Raw genomic sequence first — 25,227 nt, 5'->3', positions numbered from 1 at the left:
AGACTCAAAGAAGAAGCTCACAATAAAGGAACTGGAAGAGGTAGAACACAGAAAATAGATGTTAGATAGATATGACTAGACAGAAAGACTTAAAAAAATGTTAAAGGAGGGATCTGAGGAGATGACTGAGTGTGTAAGAACACTTACTGAGCAGCATGAAACATGAGTTCAAGTCCCCACCTAAAAACTTGTGTGGTCACATGCATGCCTGTAACATCAGAGTTGTGGGAGGTGGGAATAAGAGGGTCACTGTGGCTGGCTGGCTTCTGGCCTACCTCTAGATTCAGTCAGAGACCCTGTCTGAAGCTGAAACAGCTGAGGGTTAGAGAGCATGACACCCACTTGCACACACACACACACACACACACACACACTACACTAACACACACACACACACACCACACATACACATATATACACCACACTACACACACACACACCACACAGACACACACAGACACACACACACACACAGACACACACACACACACACACTACACTAACACAAACACACACACACCACACATACACATATATACACAACATTACACACACACACACCACACAGACACACACACACACACACACACACACACAGAGTCAAAGAGAGACAAAGAACGTCACTATATAATGGTAAAGGGATCAACTCAGTATTAGGCCATTACATTTATACAAATACACATACCCAAATTAGGATATGTAATTGCATGAAGCCAACATTATTCAATTAAAAATGTGGGATACAACCTAATATATTGATAATATCTGGGATACCTTAAACCCCTCTTTTATCATTTGACTCCCCAGATTAAAAACCATCAGAAAACTTTGCCATGAAACTATTACAGGCCAAATGGGACAAAGATGTGTCCAGAGCATTCTCACAGCAGCCACAAAGCACATGTTTCCAGCAACATGTGTCTCGGACATGTTCTAGGACAGACTCTCCTAGGCCACAGAAGTCTCGTGGACTTAAAAACAAATAAATTATAGCATGTATCCTTTTACCCAAATGTGATTAAAAACTGATGACTAGAACCTTAAACGATGCATACACACATTGAAAATTATTTTGAATGACCAATAACCAGTCAAAGGGGAGATATTAAAATTTCTTGATATGAATGAAAGTGGAAATAGAACATGGAATGTAGTAAAAAAAAAATACCAAGGGGTAAACATATAGTGACAAGCACCTGTATAAAAGAAATAGATATCTGAGATAACCTAATGATGTAACTTGAGAAAGAAGAAAATCCAGAAAGAAATTTTCAAAGAAGAAATAAAAAACACAGTTCCCCTCACAATAACTGAAACAAACAAACTTACAAAATGTGATGATGCATAGAATTAAAATTCTGTCATCCTCATGAATGCCACTGAAGTGGACACAAAAAATTGGAAATGCATCTATGCTCTCAAATTGGAAAAATTAATATCACTAAAATGCCCATATTCCCCAAAGCATCCAACATAGTCAGTGCTATTCCTACTCAAGTAACAATGCAGCCTTCACAGAAAAACAAATCCTGAAATATGTTTGGAAATACAAAAGACACTAAATAATAGCCCTAATTAAAAACACCAAAGTTAGAGACATTACCTGACTTCAGAACACAGTGTGAAGAGACAGCAACTCAAACACCATCCTGGCTTAAAAGCAATCACACAGACCATGTGAACAAAACACTGAACAAAAAATAAGTCCATATATCTACAGTCAAGTGATTTATGATGGAGGCTCCTAGAAAATTGGAAATAGAGCTTCCATTGATCCTGCTATCTCCCTACTGTGACTATCTATTCAAATGAATTGAAATGAGCATGTCAAAGAGACATTTGCCATAGCAACATCTTTGTCTACCAGCAAACAAAGTGCAGCATGGGGGATGGGAAGACAGCAAGTGGATAAGTGTGAGAACTAGGTTCCATCCCTAGAACCCGTGTGTAGTGATAAATAATACATTAATAAATAATGTACAAATAAAGCACTCTGAAGATCAGAGGGTGGAGCTTGCCACTAGCTAACAGACAGACAGGAAGTGAGATGGCTGGGTGGAGAAAGGATTATAAGCAGGAGGAAACAGGAACTCACTCTCTGCAGCAGGGAGGTTGTTGAGGTAAGGTGTGGCTGTGGTTTGTGCCTTCATCTCTCTGATCTTTCAGCTTTTGCCTCTGTATCTGACTCTGAGCTTTTATTAATGAGACCTATTAGAACTCATGTCACACTCATTTAAAATTGGTGGTGCATGCTTGTAACTACTACTCTGGGAGGTAGATAGGTGGATCCTTGGTCACTAACCAGCTAGGCTCCTTATGTGGTAAGTTCTGGACCAGTGAGAGATCCAATTTAAAAAAAAAAAAGTTCAAAGTGAACAGTGTATACACTGTATTCACATGAACACACACACACACACACACACACACACACACACACAGAGAGAGAGTACAAAAAAGAAAATGGAGTACATATCCACAGTGAAATAATATTTAGCCACTAAAAATGAACTTGTTTGCTGCAATGTAGATGGAACTAGAAAATGCATTAGGAGACATAAGTCATGTATATGTTTTCACTTATCTGTAGAAGCTAAAGTTGATTTCAAAGAAACAATAAAATGATGCATGTCTGAGGTGACAAACATACTAGTCACTCTGCTCTTATCATGACTGGCTGTATGTATTGAAATATATTGGGCAAAGGCACAATGACTGTGTGTCACATAAAGAAAAAAATGTACTAAAATGATATATATCTGTGGAAGTTTGAATGTAACTGGTTCCCATAAACTCATAGTGAGTGGCATTATTAGGTGGTATGGCCTTGTTGGCGTAGGTGGAATCTTGTTGGAGGAAGAGTGTCATTGTGGAGGTGGGCTCTGAGGTCTCCTAAGCTTCACTCAGTGTGACATTCAGACCATTTCCAGTTGCCTCTGATCAAAATGTAGCCAGCGCCAAATCCGTCTGCACACTGCCATGCTCCCGCCATGATGATAATGGACTAAACCTCTGAAACTATAAGTAAGACACCCAATTAAGTCTCTAATGAAGATTTATAATGAAAAGGAGTGAGCTGAGCAAATAAAAACACAATATGTACAGATTGAGAAAAGGGGCACTAGGAAGTGGAATGGAGGGAGCAAAGTCCTGTGTTCAATGAGATAAATGGATTAAGAAATGGAATAAAGGGAGTCGTAACCTCAGGGTAAGATCCCACCCAGCTAAGTTCCCAACTTGTGAAAAGGAACTAAAGAAAAGCTGTGGTGGCACACACCTTTATTCCCAGAACTGGGAAGGCAGAGGTTGGCGGTTCTCTGAGTTTGAGGCCAGCCTGGTCTAGAGATCCAGTTTCAGGTCAGCAAAGCTTAGGCAGTGAAAGACAGAAATCTGGTGAAGATGTAATTGAAGGAGGGGGCCATGTTCCAGCCCCAGCAAGCCGCAGAACTTGGCAGCTTTGGCCACGTGGTTCTGTCTTTAGAGTTAAGGATAGAAGAAGGGGGCTATGGAATAAAGCCACTGAGGCCAGACATGTGTCAGGGGTGTCCCTGAATGGAGGCCATTGTGTGAAGCTGTGAAGTTGAAGCCTGGATTTCCTTGGAGACCCCAAGAAGTTCGAGATGCTAGGACTGTAGGATACCTGCTGAGGAGAGCTGCTAACAGGGAGTGGAACCAGTCTAAGAGAAAGAAGCCCAAGTTGGAGATCTGGAGTGTTTTGGCATCAGACATGGAGATGCAGAGTTTGGAATTTGTCCTGCTGGTTTTGCTTTGGTCCAGTATTTCCACATTATGCTCACTTCCCTACATTTTGGAACAGTAATGCATATCTTGTGCCATTATCTGTTGGAAGTATGTGATGCTTTTTATTTTTATTTTATAGAGGATTACAGTAAAGAGATTGCATGAATCTCAGAAGAGACTTTGAACTTTGTACTTTTAAACATTGTTGAGACTGTGAAAGACTATGGCAACTTTTGGAGTTGGACTGAATTCATTTTACATTATGATATTGCTGCAAGCTTATGGGGAAGAGGGAGTGTAATTTGGTAGTTTGAATGTAACTGCTCCCCATAAGCTCATAGGGAGTGGCATTATTAGGAGGTGTGGCCTTGTGGTTGTAGGTGAGGCTGCCCTTGGTGAGGCTGGATAACACAGGCATCTGCACGGCACACTCTGCACTGGGACAAGGCTGCACTTGGTGAGGCAAGTACAGATGTGGGAATGGAAACAGCTGCCCTGATTGTGGAATATTATCTTAACTAGGCAAAGATGTGTTACATTTGTTTCTGCTGCCTTAGTTAATGATGTAAAGATTTGTTGCATTTGTTTCAGCTTGCCTGCCTAAGGCACCCGATTGGTAAAATAAAAAGATGAATGGCCAATAGCTAGGCAGGAGAGGGATAGGCAGAGAGAATAAATAGGAGGAGGAATCTAGAGAAGGGAGAAAAAGAAGGAGAAAGAGGAAGAGGAGGGAGAAGAAGAAGAAGAAGAAGAAGAAGAAGAAGAAGAAGAAGAAGAAGAAGAAGAAGAAGAAGAAGAAGAAGAGAAGAAGAGAGAAAGAGGGGGACATGCCCAGGCCAGAAGCCAACCAGCTACCAACCAGCCAGACACTGGAGGAAGCAGGAAAGTAAGAAACACAGAAAGAAAGGAAGAAATAAAGAAAGGTAAAAGCACCGAGGAAAAATGTAGATAAACAGGTTAGATGAAGTTAGAAGAGCTAGCTAGAAACAAGCCTAAGCTAGGCCAAGAATTCACAACTAAGTCTCATCCTCTTGATTTGGGAACTGTTGCATGACCCTGCCTCAGGCAGGGAGGATTGGAGCCATTTGCTTCCAGTTTCAGCTTCTGCCTTAAGTGATTGGTGACCTTCTCCAAAGCTGGCCTGCCATGGCTAGTGGTATAGTGGCCTTGAAAGTGGCACCCACAGATGCCAGTCCTTAGCAGGTCAGGGTGAGTGAGCTGCAATGCAGGGAGCTCTCCCTATGGGAAAACTAGTTACCAAAGTGGAAGAATCTAGAGAAGGAAGTTGAGCCCCTCCCTCATTGATGGGGCAAGGCCATGGGGGAATTCATGTGTCAACAGCCAGATTATAACAAATGCTGCAGGTCAGCACGAACCAAACTCCTCCTATCTCAGTGACCCCATGATCAACCTCATTTGATAACACCACTTTATACAATGCCAAGCCCAGTGCCTGGTACTCGCCTCCTTCCTTCTTTCCTTCGTTCCTTCGTTCCTTCCTTCCTTCCCTCCTTCCTTTCGTGAGATTCCTATTCAGTGTGCATATACTGCACAGTCCATGACATCATGTATATACCCTGATAAGGGAGTCTGAGACCCCTAGCTCCTTAGCGTAGATGGGGGCTGGTACAGGAACCACAGTGAGGGGTAACAACATGGCTCTGTCTGCCATTAGCATATCAGCTCTCCCTGAAACCAGATGGCCTAATGCCTCATCTGCTGTCTCTCTGTGTTGATTCCCATCAGCAGCACGAGTCTTGCACTCTTAGGAGTCAAAGACTTGTGCAGCGACCGACCTCCCATGTCCTGAGACCCCAGAAGACCCACAGGGGTCCAGCATGCTTCTAGAGGGCTGTATGAGCAGTGGGATGGCACAGAAGTCTGACAAGGTCACAGTGTGTCTCATGGCTGACGGCTGGTTTTGATGATGAGGCTGCTGGGCTCTGTGCCTTTTTCCTACTCTACCGAGTCCTTCCTGTGGCAGGCTAAGGGCATTCTCCGAGTCCTGCTCTTCCACAAGTTGCAGCTTCTCAAAAGCCTGTGGTGGGGGCACTACACAACTCCCTCAGCGGTGAGGGCCTGAGGAGAGTCAGCCTGGCTGGAGATGCCCAGTGTGCTTTCAAGATCACTCTCATTACTCCTGCTTCCCAAATGTTACCTGCTGACGGGAGGAAGCACAGCTGATTAGGAATTGCCCTTGACCTGAGCACTGGGAGGAAGCTGGAAGCCTTATGTCCAAAGAGCAAACTTTAGTCATGTGGGTCTAGGGGTATAGTTCACTGATGGGGGGCATTCTCAAATGTGCAGAGCCCTGGTTCCATTCCCAGCAGCAAAACCAGACTCAGCCAGATTTCATGATGGGGGTTAGGACAAAAGACACAGAATCAACTTCAAAAATACCAACAGGTTTACTGGCCACAAATGACTAGTTACTATTCAGTCTAAGTGTTCCAGAAATAGACTTGTGAACATTGGAAAGTGCTCCACTGAGATTATGTAAGGCACTTGGCCTTCATTCAAAATCAAACAGGTTTATTCTTGGATCTGAAACCAAAACCACAGGCAACAACTATGAAAAGCAAAATGCACTATATCAAAACTGAAAGCCAGGCATCAAAGACATCACCGAGAAACTCATAAGGCAGCCCACAGAATGAGATGGAATATTTTAAAATTGTGTGTCTAATAAGTGGCTAATACCTAGAATATATTAACAAAAACTCCCATAATTGAACAATAACCAAAATGATTTTTGAAATGGGCCAAGAACCCAGGGTCATTCTCAGAAGTCAAAATGGTCTTTAATACAAGAATACAACACTTCTGGTGAGTGTGAAGATGAAATCCAAAGCACATGTAGGATGTTTGCTATCCCAAAGCAGGAGGAGAAATAACTTTTTACAATGATATGGAGATGCTGTGGATATTCCTGTACACTGTGTAAATTATGCTCTGATTGGTTTAATAAAGAAACTGACTGACCAATAGCCAGGCAGGATAAGGTTAGTTGGAAAAGCCAAACTAAGGAAGGAAATTAGAAGGGAAGAGTCAGGGGAGATGTCAGCCAACCACCAGAGAAGCAGGATGTATAGAAAATGAGGTAACAAGCCATGAGCCACATGGAGAAGTATAGATAAAAAAATGGGTTAATTTAAGTGTAAGAGTTAGCTAGTAATAAGCCTGAACTATTGGCCAAGTGTTTATAAATAATATTAAGTCTCTGTGTGTTTATTTGAGATGGGGCAGATGGGATAGAAAAACTGTTCACATATGGTGCCCAATGTGAGGCTACAATTTCTACATAAGACCTAGCAAAGATAAAAAAGATTCTAAACACACAGAAACAGAGCCAAGAGCAACTTCTTTTGTCTCTCATGCCTGCTGCAGTGCAGAGGTGCATCTCCTAGCAACTGCCAGCACACAGTGAGCTAAGCTGCATGGCATGTTTCTGCAATCTCACACAGGCCACAGTACAGAGAGGCATCTCCTGGTCATGCACTACATGGAGGGTTTAGGGTTTTTGCTCAAGCAGACAAAAAAAAAAGGTTACTGTAAAGACAGACTCAGACAGGAAAAAACCCTCTAAACAGGTTACAATGTATTTAAAAATATAGGTAGGCTTGGGAGAGAAAAGAAAAAGGGGTAGAAAAAGTCCTTAAAAAGGAATAGAATAATAAAAAATACAAGTCACTTAAAGATGGAAAACACACAGAGAGTCTGGATTCTGTATGTTATTGTGTTGTCTTTAAATTTTTTGGTTGCTAAGAGACACTGGATTATGGAAACTGCTAGTTCAACCAATCTATATATTTAAAAATATCTTTTTTTGTTTGTTTTTTGAGACAGGGTTTCTCTGTGTAGCTTTGAAGTCTTTCCTGGTACTCTCTCTGTAGCCCAGGCTGGCCTCAAACTCATAGAGATCTGCCTGCCTCTGCTTCCCCAAGTGCTGGGATTAAAGGTGTGTGCCACCAACACCCGGCCCTTAAAAATATCTTGACTTCAAAATTTAAGTTGAAATATATGTTACTTTGGGGGAGATGTTATGTTTTTATTTCCACAGAAAATGAGAGGCTATAGATTCATTCTAGGTTAAAGAAAATCAGGCTTGATTGAGGAAGATCCCTGAAATCCTGATTACAGACATGGAAAAATAAACCTAGAGGAACTACAAGACATGTGATATATATTTTACCTGGTCAAACACATAACAAAAAACATCTTTGGTTAACTTGTATACAATGCATAGTCTGTACTTAAATTGATACAGATATGTATGTTACCTTTAAAAGTTTATGTGTTTTCAGAGCAAGAGGACAAGACACCAATAAAAACAGCCCAGATGATCCTGCATCCAGAATAGTTTCCAGGCTGCTGACTGAGGTGATCCAGCCTCAGAGAATACTACAGCAGTTATCCTGATTTTCTCAGGGTCCCCCAAAGATTACCAGTGCCCTCAATTAACAGGTAGTAGTTTAGAAAACTATGGTCACATCCCCAAAATATTGGTTATAAATGTTTGTTTTCATCTAAGGGGGGCTGGTTACAAATTGTTATTGGTCATAGTAAAAAAGCAACTAAACAAAAACATTAAATTCAGAGATCTTCTAAAATAAGAAAGGGTGATATGATATAGAAATGATAAGATAAAAAGGTAGATTATTGAATCTACTAGTAAACCAAAACAGCAACTACTAGTCTTAAATATTTTACATTGGTATGGATTTTTGTATATTGGTACAAATTTAAAGTTAATTTTTGTTATACTGTATATATACATTATACATATACATCTATATGTATATATACACTCTTGTTTAAGGTATTGTGTTAATGCAGCTCATTAAAAAATACAATGTAGCTGGGTGTTGGTAGCGCAAGCCTTTAATCTCAGCACTTGGGAGGCAGAGGCAGACAGATCTCTGTGAGTTTGAGACCAGCCTGGTCTACAGCGTAAGTTTCAGGACAGGCTCCAGATTCTAAAACAATACAGAGAAACCCTGTCTCAAAAAAACCAAAAGAAGAAGAAGAAGAAGAAGAAGAAGAAGAAGAAGAAGAAGAAGAAGAAGAAGAAGTAGAAGAAGAAGAAGAAGAAATACAATGTATAGTTAAGAAATACAGGTTAGTAGTTAGCCATCTATAATAGTCAAACTTATAGTCATGTTAGTTAGGTTTTCTAGTTATACAGAGATATATTTCAGATAGATAGGTAATCTTCAAACACTTCAAAGACCTACAGAATATGACATTTAAAATGTTTTAATAACTTAGACTTTTCTGAACTTGAGACATGTCTGCTCCCGGCAGCACCAATTACTTTGAAGTGGATGTTGGGCATTGAAGAAACTCCATATGGAGTTTGTTTCCTCTGTGGCATAAGCTAGCCATTAGGGCAAGAAACTGCCCTTCTCCCACTGCTGACAGTAAGTTGTCCAAACCAGACAAGCAGGATTACAAAGAAAGGCAACTGTTGAACTTTGCCAAGACAAGATAGGAAAGTCCTTCAAAATTTCCTGCTTCTGAAAAGAGTCTGTCAGATATTCTAGGCCTGTAGGACAAAGACGGGTGCCCCAATGTTGCAGAGGAACTTTCTGTAACTGTACAGGCAACCAGCTGTTTCTATCATTTCTCACATTTTTGGAAGCCACTTGCTTGTACTTCCTGCTTACTCAGGTAATATTATTTCCTACTGGGTCTTTGATGGAGTTGGAGGCTAAATAGTTATAATTGTAGTTTCCCTTAGTTGTAATAAAAAGTTAATTAGATATACAACTCTAGACTAAGGAAAATAAGATACATAATTGTTTTCTCTAATTTTGCCAAATACAAATAGACTGGATATTGTTACTGTATTTCATATTTAATAACTGTTTTGTTGTATATAATTTTATTATGTTAAAGTTGAAACCTTCCCTTTTTATTTAGATAAAAGGGGAAATGCTGTGGAATATTCCTGTACACTGTGTAAATTATGCTCTGATTGGTTTAATAAAGAAGCTGACTGACCAATAGCCAGGAAGGATAAGATTAGGTGGAAAAGCCAAACTAAGGAAGGAAAGAAGAAGGGCAGAGTCAGAGGAGATGCCAGCCGACTGACAGGGAAGCAGGATGTGTAGAAAATGAGGTAACACGTTATTAGCCATGTGGCAAAGCATAGATAAAAAATATGGGTTAATTTAAGTGTGAGAGTTAGCTAGTAATAAGCCTGAGCTATCAGCTGAACAATTACAAATAATATTAACTCTCTGTGTGTTTATTTGGGACCAGGGAATGGGACAGAAAAAACTCTTTACATAGAGAGACCAGGACCTTTTGCATAAGAAAGACAGTGTGACAACTTTTCAAAAAGTTAAAGAAAAGTCCCTTACAATCCAGCATCTACTATGGGTTTCCACCAAAAATAAGAGGTAGGTAGGTGTGTGTGTGTGTGTGTGTGTGTGTGTGTGTGTGTGTGTGTATGCTTTAAACACTGTTATTCATACTAGCTGAGATCTGGACATAATCTAAAAATCCATAGGAAATAAATAGATAAGAAAATGATGCATATACATGCACACATACACACACACATACACACAACCCTCTCTCTCTCTCTCTCTCTCTCTCACATACACTCATTTACTCAGCTTTAAAAAAGAATGAGACCTAGTACATGTTAAAGCATGCATGGACCTCAGAAATATTGTGCTAGTGACGAAAGGTATGCATGGGGAGAGATACTGTATAATTTCACTTATACAACAAACATAGAATAGTGAAATTCATAAGACAGAGGCACAATTGTGTTTGCCCAGGTGGAAAGAAGGGAGAATGGGATGATTCTGTCAGGGGATATGGCTGGTGGTGGGGGTTGACTGCACTGTAGTATGAAGGAATTTACTGGCACTGCATTAATCACTTAAAATAATATGCACATACATTCTGCCACAATAAAATGTCACTTGAAAAAACCCCAAACAACTATTAAACAGATAAGGAAAATGTGGCACATTCATGCAGCAGAATATTATTCAGCTAATTATATAAACAAAATTTTGAAATTTGTAGGTAAATGGATGGAGTTAAAAACAATCTCAGTGAGGCATACTGGACAGAAATACAAACACTGTATGTTTTCTCTTTTATGTGGATGTTAGCTTTTTGAGTTTTAAGTAGGTGTGTTTCATTTAGAATAACCACAGAAGTAGGAGAATAGTGGGGGGCAAGGGGGAGGAGACAGTCTCCAAGGAAGGGGAAATAGGATATGCTGTTTTTAGTAGAAAGAAGAAAACTAGAATAGGAGGATAAAACTAGGATTAGATGGGCAAAGGAGGGAACATGAGGAGGGCCAGCTAACACTAAAGACCTTAATAAAAGTCATATGGAAAACTACTATGGTAGGAGCTTCCTAAAATAATACATATATGAAAGAAAATTAAATGGAGTTACCACATATTTGGGAAGACAATGCCCCAACTGACATCTTATCAAAACCAAATCAAAACCCCAGTACCAGGAATAGGTTACATCTTGTTGAGTGATTGATTGATTGATTGATCAAGGGTTCCTATGGAGTGAACCCCAAATATCACAGGATATTACCAAGGCTACTGGTCTTGTCTTCTAAAACCTTATGGTAAGGCCCTACTGCTAAAGACACCATTTATGTCATAAACCATTGCGCTATCAACCTGATGTCCAACTAAAAGTTTCAACCTTACCATCTAGTGTTCATGGTGTTGAAAGGAACAGTACATGCTGCCAGAGGAGAAAAGTAACCATTGATATCACCCAGCTATGAACTCTGGGACCTACAATAGAGAGATGCCTGAAAGATACACTGGTGCAATTGTTACACACACAAATATTATAGGAGTAACCAGCCACTATTTAAATTGGATTTATGGCCCTCTCCATGAGATGGAACCCATAACATACACTGATGAAGTGGGCAAGAACCTGAAACTAAATAGGTCATGGGCCTTAGAGGAAATCCTACTCCTCTAATTCTTCTAAAGGAACACAGCAATAAAATGACCTTAATGACACACTGCTATACTCATATAGCAATGCATTGCTCGATGTCACCACAGAAGATTCTTCTTACAGTAAATGGCCATTAACACAGAGACCCACAACTAGACAACGTGTAGAGAGTAAGAGACTTTAGAGCACTAAGCCCAAAATGGAATGTCTTCATGAAACCCCTCCTTTTAAGGCTCATGGATCTATGTGAAAGGGGAGGCAGAAAGAGCCAGAAGTAGTGGAGGATGACTCCAAGGAGACAGTCTTCCAGACACAACAGGGCTGATGCACATGTGAACTCACAGAGACTGTGACATACACAAGATCTGCACAAGTTCAAGCCCGGAAAACCCCAGAATGGAGAAGAGGAAGCAGGCACAAAGCCCCACCCCCATCCAAGAAGCTCTTTATTATTGACACCCTCTGGGAGAGGGAAAACCAGTGTTCTCCAATGGAGCAACCTGGGTATATTAACTACACTCTAGGGCAAGACCCATGCTTAGAGGCAGCTGACCAACACAAAGGGACTCCGTGTGTGTGTGTGTGTGTGTGTGTGTGTGTGTGTGTTGTTTTGTTTTGCTTTGTTAATGTTTGTCTTTTGGGGTAGCAGTTTCTGAGCGAGAGAACATCAAATTGGAAGGGTAGGAAGATGAAGAGATCTGAAGGAGTTAGAAAGAATACAACCAGAATATATTGTATGAGAAAAAAAGCCAAAGAAACAAAAACAAACAAACAAGCAAACAAAGCCCTTAAAAAAAAAAAAAAAAAAGAACCAGGTTCCAAATCCACTACCCACTTCCCAGTATAGGTGAACAGGGCATTTCGCATGCACAAGTGACAAAACACGAACTTGTGGCTCTGCTTTTGGTGGTTGGTTCCACCTCAGCAAAATGTGATAAGGCTAAAAAGACTGTGTCCCATGACAACTTGATGGCATTTGATTTGTTTCTATTCCCAAAGCAAATCTAACCTTAAACAGGGATATGGTACACTCTACCATGGATTCCTGTCAGGAAACCCAGGGAGGGATCTCTGGGCAGGCTCTCTCTCTCTCTTCCAGGTTGAGTTCTGGAGAGTCCTGAAGGAAGGCATTTCTGAGGCAAAAGTTTTCTTATTCAGTGTATCATATAGGCACAAAAGAGGCATTTAGGGACTGAACTGTCTGGTTTTGTGACAACTTGACATGATTATAGCATCATCAGAGGAAGGAGCCTCACACTGAGGAAATGCCTCCTTGAAATCCTGCTTGTAAAGCATTTTCTTATTTAGTGATGAACGGGGAGGGCCCAGCCCATTGTGGGTGGTGCCATCCTTGGACTGGTGGGCCTGGGTTCTATGAGAAAGCAGGCTGAGCAAGCCACGAGGAGCAAGGCAGTAAGCAGCACCCTCCATGGCCTCTGCATCAGCTTCTGCATCGGGGTTCCTGCCCTGTTTGAGTTCCTGCTCTGACTTCTTTGAAGCTTAACAGTGATGTGGAAGCATAAGCCAAATAAACCCTTTCCTCCCATTTTGGTCACCATTTGGTCACAGTGTTTCACTGCAGCTCTAGAAACTCAAACTGAGACAGAGACAGATGCTTGCTCCCCATCTCATGTGAGCTCTGCCCACAATTCCAGGGTGGGGATCCCCTGTGAGGTTGGCCAAAGCCAGAGCTCTAGATCAGGAGGAGACCCCCCAGGCAGGTGTCTGCACAGTCCCCGGGGTGAGAATGGGAGTCCCCCAAAGCCAAGGGCATTTCTGTAAGCTTCCTGCGCTGCTGCCCATCCAGTGGCTCTCATACGTTGGTTAGTTTTTCATTGCCAGTTTTATAAGAAATCATCTATCTCTGGTCAATGGCAAATCCTACTGCCTCCAAATCTCTTACTTGGATGCTGTGATGAGCAAGAGGGACTCATTTTCCCTTACTTTTCTGGTACTTCAATTTATTTAATTTCCATCCTGTTTAAGTTTCCTTGTACTTCAAGCCTTGTTCTAGCCCTTGACTCCGCCTTCTTGTGAATAAGGTCTATTGTACACGTGAAAAACACAAAGAAAAATGACACAATGGGAAAGAAGAAAGTGGAGCTTAAAGATAAAGGGATAATTAGAACATTGCTGAACAAAGGGACTCTAATGAGAGGGTTGTGCTTGGAATGCATTGGCATGTTACTGTATATAGAAGTATGAACTTTCCCTAATTTTGTTTTCAATATTTCCTAGATCTTTCTTGCAGATGTATACTACACTGATCGGACTAAAAACCTAAACCAACTCATGCATCTATGCTACCAACTTTAACCCTAGGTTGAGTTTGTATTAGGCGATTAGACCCTTACTCCAGCCTCTGATTAAAAGAGAATATAAAGCAGTAAGAGGCAGGACCCATCAGCCAGGGGCAGATATCATCAGACTTTCCTGCTCCTTTCCCTTCAGAGAAACTGGAGACCTAGGATCTACAGAAATATATAGCTTAGTATTCCTGTATTTTACTCTTCTTTCATGTGTGTGTGTGTGTGTGTGTGTGTGTGTGTGTGTGTGTGTGTGTTTCATACTCGCAAAAATTTGGAAAAAGATCAAAATATTAATTCCTGCACTTGGCTCCCCATATAAAGGCTGGGTATGTCTGTAATCCCAGCTCCAGAGAGGAGAAGAAACCAGATCCCCAGAACTCATTGGCCAGGCTGACCAGTCAGTGATCTCCAGGTTCAATTAGATACCATGCCTCAAAAAATAAGGTGGAGAATAATTGAGAAAGATACCCAATATCAACCTCTGACCTCTGCATATTTACACATGCATGAACACACACGCATAAACTCACAGGAATATGTATGTACACAATACATACACATATACCACACACATACACATGCACACAAAGTGGTTCTTATAATGACATTCCTGACTTCCTCCATCTGTGCTTGTCTACAAGAAAGTCCCTTGGATCCATCCACCTGCACACTGCACCACCTGGTGTGGGTCGTTCTCCACACTCCTCTCCTCCCCTCATCAATATGACCTGGCCCAGGTGGAAAGACTCCTGGGGCCCAGTGTACAATGAGACCATGCGGCCTCTCACTCCAGGTGTGTATGAAGAATTTTAAGGTGGTAGCTGCCAAGCATTCCACAGGGGTGGGGCCTTCCAGTGTGGCCTGTGTGCACTGCTTAGCTGATGTCTACTTTACAGAGGTCCAGACAAGACCTGATCTGCCAGAAACAATGGACCTCAGGAGGTGGGTGGTTGGGCCTGCTACCACCAGGTGACATCTTTTCAGGCATGACTCTCCTGCAGTCCTGACTTGTGCACAAACCAATGAAAATTTACCCTGATCACCCCATCACAAGTCCTTCCTCTCTAAAAAGGATTAAAGAAAATATTACCATTATTCTCTCTTTATAAAAAAAGGAATTAAGACAGGGGACTATTAAATAGTAATGATTACTCCTCCTCACACAGGTCGCTTTGGATAAATTTAATGATAAGACAGGCAGAGGGGATTTATTGACAGAGCTGTCAAACATTGAGAGTGTTTCTCCCAAATCTCTCTTAGACATATTTCAGATTTGGGAGAGAGAGGTATCTGTGACAGTTGATACTAGATCCAGAATTAGGGCCCTCCTTGGGTCTCACCACCAAGGGTTAGTTTTCTTTTTCAGAAAGCTGGCCCTGTGGTGCACAAGTGTTACAGTCTGGTGGGAAAAGAGCATGTTACTCTGTCCTAAACAAGACATGACCATGTGGTTTCCAGGGGACTACAGGAAGCTTTCAAAACCCGTGGATGTGGAAGCAGGAGAATCATGAGTTCAAGGTTAGTCTAGAAGACAAAAGACTGTCTTAATATGAGTATACAAACCCAGTTGTTAACCATGACAAATGTCCCATGGGACATCAACTGACAGTGAGGCAGAGGAGAGGCAGACTTAAGAAATACGCCGTCCCCCTTTAATAGACTGGGTTGAGACCTGGCTTTAACTTTTTCCAGCTAAGGATTAAATGTAGCAAATAACTGCTTTGTTACAAGGTCAGAAAAAAAGGAAGACTTTGATAAGCCAGAAAAACAGCAAAATATGGAATGTGAGAAAGTATTTGTTAATAACATATCTGATGGGAACTATGCAGATTTCCCACAAGACAATAACATCCTGAAGAAACCACAACAAAAACTTTTAACAAGTAGGCCTCTGGGAACTAAGACCAGGCATGAAAGGTTGGGACATACAATCCTAAGTTAGATGTCCTTGCTATTAAATTGTGCTGTGAGAGTCACAAGTGAGGGATGGGTCAGGTCTAGGATTCCATCACAGGACACACGATCAGCTCTCATCATCATGGTTGCCTCTGATGTTAGGCTGTGTTGTTCACACAGACACACACATGCAAACAGTACAACACGCAGCTCTTAGTTCATGTTCACATGGCAGCCAAGGTTGAGGATGAGGTTTGTTTGGGTGTTTTTTTCTAAGCTACAGGGAATTCTTAGCCACACAAACATAACATTTGTGTGTTCTAGATCACGTTCAAAGTGCCCATATATATACATCCCACCAGACGGCAGAAGCACACAGAATGTGTGTATTTATTAAGGCATCTGTCTCACTTTTCTCAACACTTTGGATTTGATTTAGAGTTAACTTGCTCTGCTTGTTTTGTTTTTGGAGACAGGGTTTCTCGGTGTACCCTTGCCCATCTTGGAGCTCAGTCTGCAGGTCAGGCTGGCCTTGGATAGAGTTGACTCTTATTCCCATTTGCTCTGTGGTTCTTGATACAGTTGCTGGAAACCTCAGAAGAGAAAATAAGTCAATTCAAACTGCTTTCTACAACCTCTCCTGGTTGCCATAGCTACTGGACATTCTTTTTTAAAACCGTGCTAGTTGACTTTTCTTCAGCCTCTGCCCCATTGGCATCACCTGCATAATGTGTACACGTTGCGGCTCATCTCACTTTTGTCTGTTATTTCATCAATTGTGGCCCCTCCATCCCTTTGCATCTGCCTCTCATTTTTTTTTCAGCCTTGTGGCCACTATTTGTCCTGTTGGTGCAGCTCCACACCCTTCCTGCTGTCTGTTCACTGGCTTCAGGGACCACCACAGTCTGTATCACCAGCTTGCCTTTATCCACAGAGCTCAGGAGATATTTCTTCTGGAATGTTCTAATAGCTCTAATCTAAAACAAGCCAGCTGCCACTCCCTGAGAATACCCCTCCCTGACCCTCCCCAGCAGCCCTGTATTAGCCAGGCACCTTCTTCCTTTCCTATCAAGCCTACTTTTCCTACCCACGGTTTCCGTCTTCCCCACATGCTTGTTGTGACCACCTGCACACATCATGCTCCCAGCCCACCTTCTCTCACCCCGACCTCAGTACCAGCTCCCCAATGGACCGATTTCCCCTCTTGCCCTCCAATGTGTCTATAGAACAGTTCTTCCTAGTTAACTATAGGGCGAGTAGCCACATGCATTACTGGGCATTTGGAATTGAGGCTAGTGACACTGGATGACTCAACTTGAATGAATTGAAATGTCAGATGCCACACATGGAGACTATGTGTTGACAGAGCAGCTGTCTAGTCTGTGGATGTGGTTCAAATCCCTCAGTACAGAGGTCTGCTGTCCAACTGCCTCATCATTCCCTCTTCTTTCTCTCCCTCCTTCCCATGATTCTCAGATCTGCAAAGAAGGGAGACACAGTCCAAGCCACCATCTGATGTCACCTTTAGACCACTGAGGAAGGAACACTGCATGAGGGCACCCTACAAACTCTTCAAGGATTTTCTCCTTCAGCTACCAACATCTAACACCACCAATCCTTAGATCACAGACTGTCTATAGCACACTCAAGTCATCTCCTCTGACTCAGTAGAACCATTTAGTGTGTGTGTGTGTGTGTGTGTGTGTGTGTGTGTGTGTGTGTGTGTGTGTGTGTGTGTGTGTGTGTTAGGGGGCAAAAGAAGGCACTAGAATATCTGGAGCTGCAGCTAAAGTCATTGGTAACTGCCTAATGTGGGTGCTGGAACTGAACTCAGGTCTTGTTGAAGGGCCCAAGCTCCCCTAACCCTTTAGCCATCTCTCCAGCCCCTGTTTATTTCGCTGAAAAGAATGTTGAGGCAGGGCAGGGACTCACTATGTAGCCTGTGTTGGCCTCAACTTGCCACAAAGCTCTGGAACCTGTGATCCTCCTGCTTCAGAGTGCCAGGGCCAGGGCTATCAGCTGTCACCACAGCTGATGTTAAATGTATGGGATGTGTGCTGTTTCCACTATACCCACATGCTCCAAAAGGTAATAATTGCCCATTGGCACAACTAACCCAGGAAAGTGCTGGACCACACTTAAAATCAGAAACTTGAGATGAAAATGCCTGCCCCCCACCTACCAGAGGAATGCCAAAGTGTAAATGCCAGGCATTCACTGATCTCACCATCCAGCCAGCATTTCTGCCCTGACTTTGGGATCTTCTCTGTGAGTGTAGTTCTGGGTATAAATCTCTGTCTACTTGCTCCCTGATTCCTGGGGAGATAAGGCCTTGTTTGCTCAGCTGACTGCAATAAACAACTTTATTTAGCATCTTTCTTAGTCATAGTCTCCCCAAAGAAGGTGACAGGATGCTACTGCTAACAATTACACAAAACACTTGCACGGTTTTGGGTTTTGCTCCCTCACATACTCCTGTGCTACTGGCAGCCTGGGCACTTTATTACAATTGTGGAATCAAATATTCTAATTTATTGTCAGTGCAGCAACAGGAAAAAAGAGAATGAATGTTTTATCCAGTTGTCTATGTGTCATTCATGTCTCAGAACTCTTTTATAATATGGTCTCATGCCCATTTTAGGGATGAAGAAACTGATGAGGAAGCATGAAAGAGAAGTGTACACATGTAACACACGTACTCAGAGGGATGCTGACGGAAGGCCATGTTTGCGTTATCCCTGGTTCTCACATTTCTGTTACAGGCTCCTATTCTGATGTCAGAACTTTTTCTGAGGAGAAACTGACCAGAAAGATTATGACACTCAAAGTGAGAGTGGGCAAGCACCCCATCGTTGTGGGCAGAGCCCCACTCCTGCTGTGCATACTATGGCCTATGGTAAATGATCCTTAAAGAGGTTTTTGTCATCCTCAAATCCACAGATGGATGAATCAGGAAGGAAACGGCCAGTATTGAGCCTGTGCACAGACACTTCTTAAGAAAATGAGCACTAAGAATACAGAAGGATATGTGAGTAACCCTTGACACTGGGCCACCAAGATGTAATGTGCTCTTTACCTCATGTTGGTGCTTCCTCAGACCATTGCTTAGTTTTCACCCCGACATCTTGGGAAAGGCTCCCAGGCTCCAAGATTGGCTAGACAAGAGCTACCTCAGCTGTCTGACATTCCCCACAGCACCTCATACACTAGTCATGCAGCGAGAGCACACTCAGTACTTTCCCTGTAGTAGTGGGAACAGATCTGAGTGACAGTGAGTGACAAGTCCTGTCTTGGTGTGATGGTCATATGCACAGCATTCATCCGGGAAACAGGGTAGCTGTGCAAACATTTAGCCATACTTTCTTAACCCCATGGGACACTTTAATGAACAACAAGGTAGACACCCTTTAGGTTATGTGACTGCCTCACAAAATTGACAAGTTCCAGAAGATGCTGGGGAAGGTCCAAATGAGCCTGGGGAGCAGGGAGCAGGATAGCTGTTTTCAGTGCTACAAGATGTGGGTTTCCAGGATTCCCCTGTGCAGCCCAGTCTGAGATAAGCAGCTGCTGCAGGCATGTACTGCTGCTTATCATGAGGTGTCAGAGGTACCCACATTGAGCCTGCGTGGTTCCAGCTGCTCAAAGCCATAGAAATCATGCTCTGGGCCTTCATGGCTTTTACAGGAGTTCTCTGACATCCTAAAAGTTTCCCACTTTTCTGCTAAGCACAGCTGGCTCCAACATCTTCTTTATGAAGCGTGTCCATTTAGAAGGATCACTAATGATCCTACCATTATGGCATGCCCACCTTGATCTCCAGGTGCCATCTGGTTCCCTTTGTCCTGTTGCACAGAAGCAGAGGCTCTGCCACAGGGGGATGACCACATGAGCATGCAAGTGCCCTCCAGGTGACACACCTCAGTACCTGGAGGCCTTCTGCCTCTGTAGACTCCAAGCTGACCAGGAGGTCTCATCCTCTGTGTGTTCTCCCCAGCACTGTCCATATTATAAGGTGAGGGCACATTTTTTCTGTTTTTGGTTTTTCAAGACAGGGTTTCTCTGTGTAATAGCTCTAGCTGTCCTGGAACTAGCTCTGTAGATCAGGCTGGTGTCAAACCCACAGAGATCCATCTGCCTTTCACTCCCCACTGCTAGGATTAAAGGTGTGCGCCACTACTGCCTGGCTCATGGGCTCATTTTTGTAAAGTGTACATACCAAAATAAAACTGTAACTATTAAAATATTTAATAGGAAAGAGCATTTTGCCTCAAGAGATACTACTAATCATCTTTTGTGTTTACTAAATACCACAGACCATACCACAAAGGTCCTTAACTTTCGAGAATGTACAGAAAAGAGCAATAAATTCATTAGACACATACTTCATTCTTCCTATACCCACAGGAAATGTCTTACACCTCTTAGTAATAGCTTTAAAATGATTGCCAATTCTCTCCAATACAATAAAGAATCTCTCTAGTTTTTACACACAACACCCAAACCTCAGCAATGCTGAGCACACCCTACCTCCTGCAGTCTTCCCACAGCTGTGCTCCTTGAAACACTGTTTGGGGAAACACTGATGTTTGGAGGGTTCTGATTCAGATAAGCTGCTGACCGACTGTCAGGATATGTTTCTGGAGGATGTTCCTTTCACTCACTTTGGCACAATTCTGCCCACATATATGTTCACCATGTGAAAGAAACCCACGTGTCCTGGAGCCTACACATACACAAGCTTTCGGGGCACAACTGCATCTATGTTTAAGTGACTCTCACTTGTTTGAGGATCAAGAACAAACAATCTCTTTTCCAAAAAGTGACCAGAACTAGGCTGCAAGGACAACCAATATGTGGTGCATCAATTTGTTCCTTTGAGGAAAACACCACAATGTTGACACAAGGATTTACTCAAATGAAAACACAGGGCATTCCCCAAGCCCACTCAGAATGAATGTCAGAAAGAATCCTCTAGAATTCCCAGGCACTCCCGAGTGCACTGTCCTGGACTGGAATAGAAAGAAAGCACTCTAGGTGATTCTTTCAGACCTCTTTTGAAAGCAAACATTTTTGATGCCATAAAACAAAAGATTCCTGGGTAAGAACAATTCAGAGAAGTATGTTTCTCTTCAACTAAAATAGAGTAAGATGGTCTGAATATGTCATTCTGTTTTCAGAAACCCTAAATGTTTAGGGTAAACCAGAACAAAACGTGAGATCATGGTTTCTATGATAGCCTACCAACAGAAAGCAACCAGAAAAGAACCATGAGAGCAGGAGGACCACCTCAGAGGGGAAGGGGAAACATCTAGAGCTGGATATGGGTACTAGCTGGGTTGCTGTGGTAGTGTCACGAATGCATGACTATTGCAAAACTTAATTATTTTTTAATCAGTTCAGCTTACTGCACACAACTATATCTAAATAATAAAACCAAACACACTAATTTATGATGAGAAATTTCACAAAAAATCAGCCTGATGACAAGACACAGCTGCTGCCAAGCTACAGTGGAGGATAGAGGAGGAATTTTGGCTGCCCTGCTCTATAACTCTCTGACAGGTTGATGCAGGGTCTCTCACAAACAGCAAGCTCTAACCAGCATCCTGTCTATGACTGCAGCCATGCCTAGCTTTTAGGTGGGCACTGAGGATTTGAACCCAGGTCTTCAAGCTTGCTCAGAACATACTCTCCTATTGATGCATCTCTCTAGTCCGCATACTAATTTTTGTTGTTGCTTTTTCAAGACAGGGTTTCTCTGTGTAGATTTGGAGCCTGTCCTCAAACTCAGATCTGCCTGCTTCTGCATTCTAAGTGCTGGGATTAAAGACGTGCACAACAATCACCCAGCTCACATACTCAATTTGATAGTACTCATTGCCTTTGTACAAAGAACAGAATTCACTAAGGATAAACCACATGATCCCCCTTTTACATCTACTAAGAAGGGATGCCAATGAGGTCGGTGGGGAAGGAACACCTGACCTCATGCAGGTGATACCCTGTGATTTAACACTGCACACAGGGAAGATGTGCTATATCCCTTCTCTTTTCTTCAGGGTGAGTCGTGAGCCTTGGAAACCATCATCTCACATTCTCAAGATGTTTCTAACCAAATGCCCTATACTACCAATCAATATATCTCTGAGCTGACCTGAAGAGAGACTTGCCTCTGTGTTATTAGAGAAGTCTAGTGAAAGCAGATGTCTCTGTATAAAACACTAGAAAGTATCTCTCTCCACCTGGGCAAGCAGCACAGAGGAACGAACACTGCAGGGGTGCAAACCGGCTTTCTGCTTCGACAGGACTACACCACTACTATAATCTTGGCCACTGAGTGTGTCAACATTTTCCTTCTCAGAGAAGAGTTATTTGTCATTCAAACTACAAAAGCAAAATCAGAACAGCAAATTGTCCAAAAGGAGGTGTGGAGACTCCTCGGTATGAGGGCCCTCTTGAGCACAACTGCATACAATATTCTTTAAGCAAGAACTGGAAAAGCTGCTTGCACAGTGTAACAAGAAAGAGGGAGAGTTATCTGATTCAGTGTTTTGTGGAAACTGCTAACCAACATGTCAGCTAGATCTCTGATTGATGAAACCAGAAAAAAGGGCAGAATCCAATTTCTGTATTTACCCAGAGCAAGGGAGATGCCTCCTATGAAGAATAATGAATATAGGATTCAAAGCTTGGCAACAATTGAGATGATCCAAGCTGGCCCTGAACCACTAATAATGTTTTTGAAAGATTGGGTTGTTAGATTAACAGTTGTGGAAGATGGACACTATTTATGCAATGTTAAAGCAAACATTTTTATGAACCAAACATTTCTTAAACTGCAAACAAAAATGTGAAACTCTATCTGACACCTGTAGCATATCTGAGGGCCTTCCCTGGTCTAGGGCAGAGTCATACCCTTCTGTACACAGGCTCTTTCCAAAGGTTAGGAAAAGAATGGTCACCTTAACTGGATTTTAACTCTTGCAATATCTCTCTGGATATTTCACTCCATTTCCTCTAGTAGCCCCATGAATGCAGCTGTCTGGCTTTGTTGGATCAACGTGTACCCACATGCATCATGCGTGGATACGCGTGTGCACACAAGAACGCGCGCGCGTGTGTGTGTGTGTGTGTGTGTGTGTGTGTGTGTAGTTACTGAACATTAACTTCAAGGAGATCAAGGGTTCTACTTACATCATGCATGGAGTCGAGAAGCTTGGTCAGTTGGTAGAATCTCTGCCAGCTCTGCCCAGAACTGTTGTGACACTTGGTGACCATCTTCCTCAGTTCTTTGATGTAATTTGCCCTCATCTCTTCAAATGCAGCTTGGGCTTTGAGGCCATCTTTTGGAACTGTGTTAAGGAATACAAACATACATTTCACCATATGAGAAACACAGCTTCAGCATCTTTGCAGTTTAATAGCCTCTATATTTTAAATTCACATACTGATTATGAGGCTGGCCTAAGTCTTAATTAATTGTAATTATGAATAAATATGGCAGTTACACACTTGGCAAGCCTTAGCTCACACGCACACACAAAAGAATGATAACTTATCTATTAGATCTGGATTGTTACTTTGCATGCATTAGCTCATTTTGTCCTGACACCAATATTATCACACAGCTCTCTATCATTCTTTCTTTGAAGATGAGGAAATTGGGTTATAAGTGGATTCACTACTATAGAGTGCAAAATAAATAAGAGGCAGCTCAAACCCGTTTTCAATATTTACCTCCTAAATCCCATGCCCTGTATGTGTGTATCAGAGTGTCTTCTAAATCCTAGCTTGTCAATACCTCAGAGTCAGAAAAACATACCTCAGTATTGTGGGACCATCTAAGCTGGGACAACATTGTCATATTCAATTTCAATTGCAGACACCATGGGAACTGGCCACGTACCACATGGACAATCCTCAATAACCATTTTCTATGACTGTCCAGGATCACCTGACTATGGAGATATCATAGTTTTTTTGTGTGCAGGGCTAACATCAACACGGTGTCACACTTTATTATTAATGAGAAGTAATGCTCACTTTTACCTTTGATGAAGTAGGAAATGAAGAATTGTATTTTCTCCTTTTGTTTTCTCTAGTGATTAGGTTTTTACACTGAAACAAAAAGGTCACTTACAAAGAGTATTTGGGGAACTAGTATGCAGCTCAGTGGCAGAGCTCTTGTCTAATATGCACACAGCCCTGGGTTCCCTAGCCAGACCCCACCCAACAGGGAACACTTTGGAATTCATGGCGTTGTGCACCCATGCACTTCCATGCCCACTTCCATGTCTTGTTGAAAGGAGTCACCTGTCAGGATAGATGACAAAAGAGAAGAGGAGGCCATCTGTGTCCTTGCAGTTACAGATGCCTCTTTGACAATTTGCTTCCTGCTTGGCTTCCAGTATGGTCAGTAAGCCGCAACACAGAGACTTTAAACTATGAAGAATATAGTTGCCTAGAACCTTGGTTTTAGGAGATGGACACCTCATGAAAAATCCATCTTGTGATAATATCACTGTGACTTTCAAATTGCTCTTACTTTCTTACTACTTGATTAAACCTCCTGTCTACTAATTTTTTTGTAACTGTCATAAACAGTAATTTCTTGGGTCCTTAGCTCTTTAGAGTGGCTATGGAGAGCTCCTGAGAGTCCTGTGAACCAGGTATACCACTGCCTACAAATTAACCTTGGTTTTGCAAATAAAGATGTGAATTGGCTTACAAATCAACCTTCATCACCATGCTATTGAGGCTTTCAACTTATTGCTCCCTTACATCTGCTTTTTAAGGATAACAAATCTCTAAAAGTCACCACAGAGGTCCTTGAGGCTTGCCAGACAGCAGCTGTGGCTCTAAATTCCCAACTTTAATACTGACTTAAATGCCACCCATTGTATAAGAAATAATTTTCTGTGTTTTAAAAAGGGTTATTTATTTTATGTGTATGAGTGTCTGGTGCCCATAGAAGTCAAAAAAAGGTGTCGTCCCTGGAACTCAAGTTTCCAATGTTTGTAAATCAGTAGGTGGGTTCTGGGAACCACTGAGCCATTTTCCAGCCCCTAAGAAATAGTTTCTTTTTTAAAGTTTAAAAAAATAAAGAAAGATGGCAATAACTGGCACGTTAACAGTGAAACTCGATCCACTAACCACCAACATTTTAACATTAACTTGAAACTTGCTATAGGAAGCCGAAAGCTTGCCAAGACCAGCCTATGCTGCCCAGCAACAGATTAGCAGTTTTCAAAGCCAAAGTAAGTCTTTTTCAATGAATGCTTATGTGACAGTGCTACCTATACACGGGAAAAACACCCACCAC

General features: G+C 42.1%; 1 protein-coding gene across 1 annotated transcript in view; it reads right to left on the bottom strand.

Annotated features, from left to right (window-relative positions):
* Positions 1-25,227, bottom strand: part of Nr3c2 (nuclear receptor subfamily 3 group C member 2) — a 321,919-nt gene that overhangs the window by 7,209 nt on the left and 289,483 nt on the right. Inside the window, exon 7 of the mRNA XM_027410547.1 lies at positions 23,100-23,257. Coding sequence (XP_027266348.1) covers positions 23,100-23,257 — 158 coding nt within the window. The remainder of the gene's footprint in view (positions 1-23,099; positions 23,258-25,227) is intronic.

This window comes from Cricetulus griseus, chromosome 3 (genome assembly GCF_003668045.3).
Source record: "Cricetulus griseus strain 17A/GY chromosome 3, alternate assembly CriGri-PICRH-1.0, whole genome shotgun sequence".
Taxonomy (NCBI): Eukaryota; Metazoa; Chordata; class Mammalia; order Rodentia; family Cricetidae; genus Cricetulus; species Cricetulus griseus.
The sequence above is the reverse complement of the archived record's forward strand: the minus strand, read 5'-3'. Positions and strand labels throughout refer to the sequence as shown.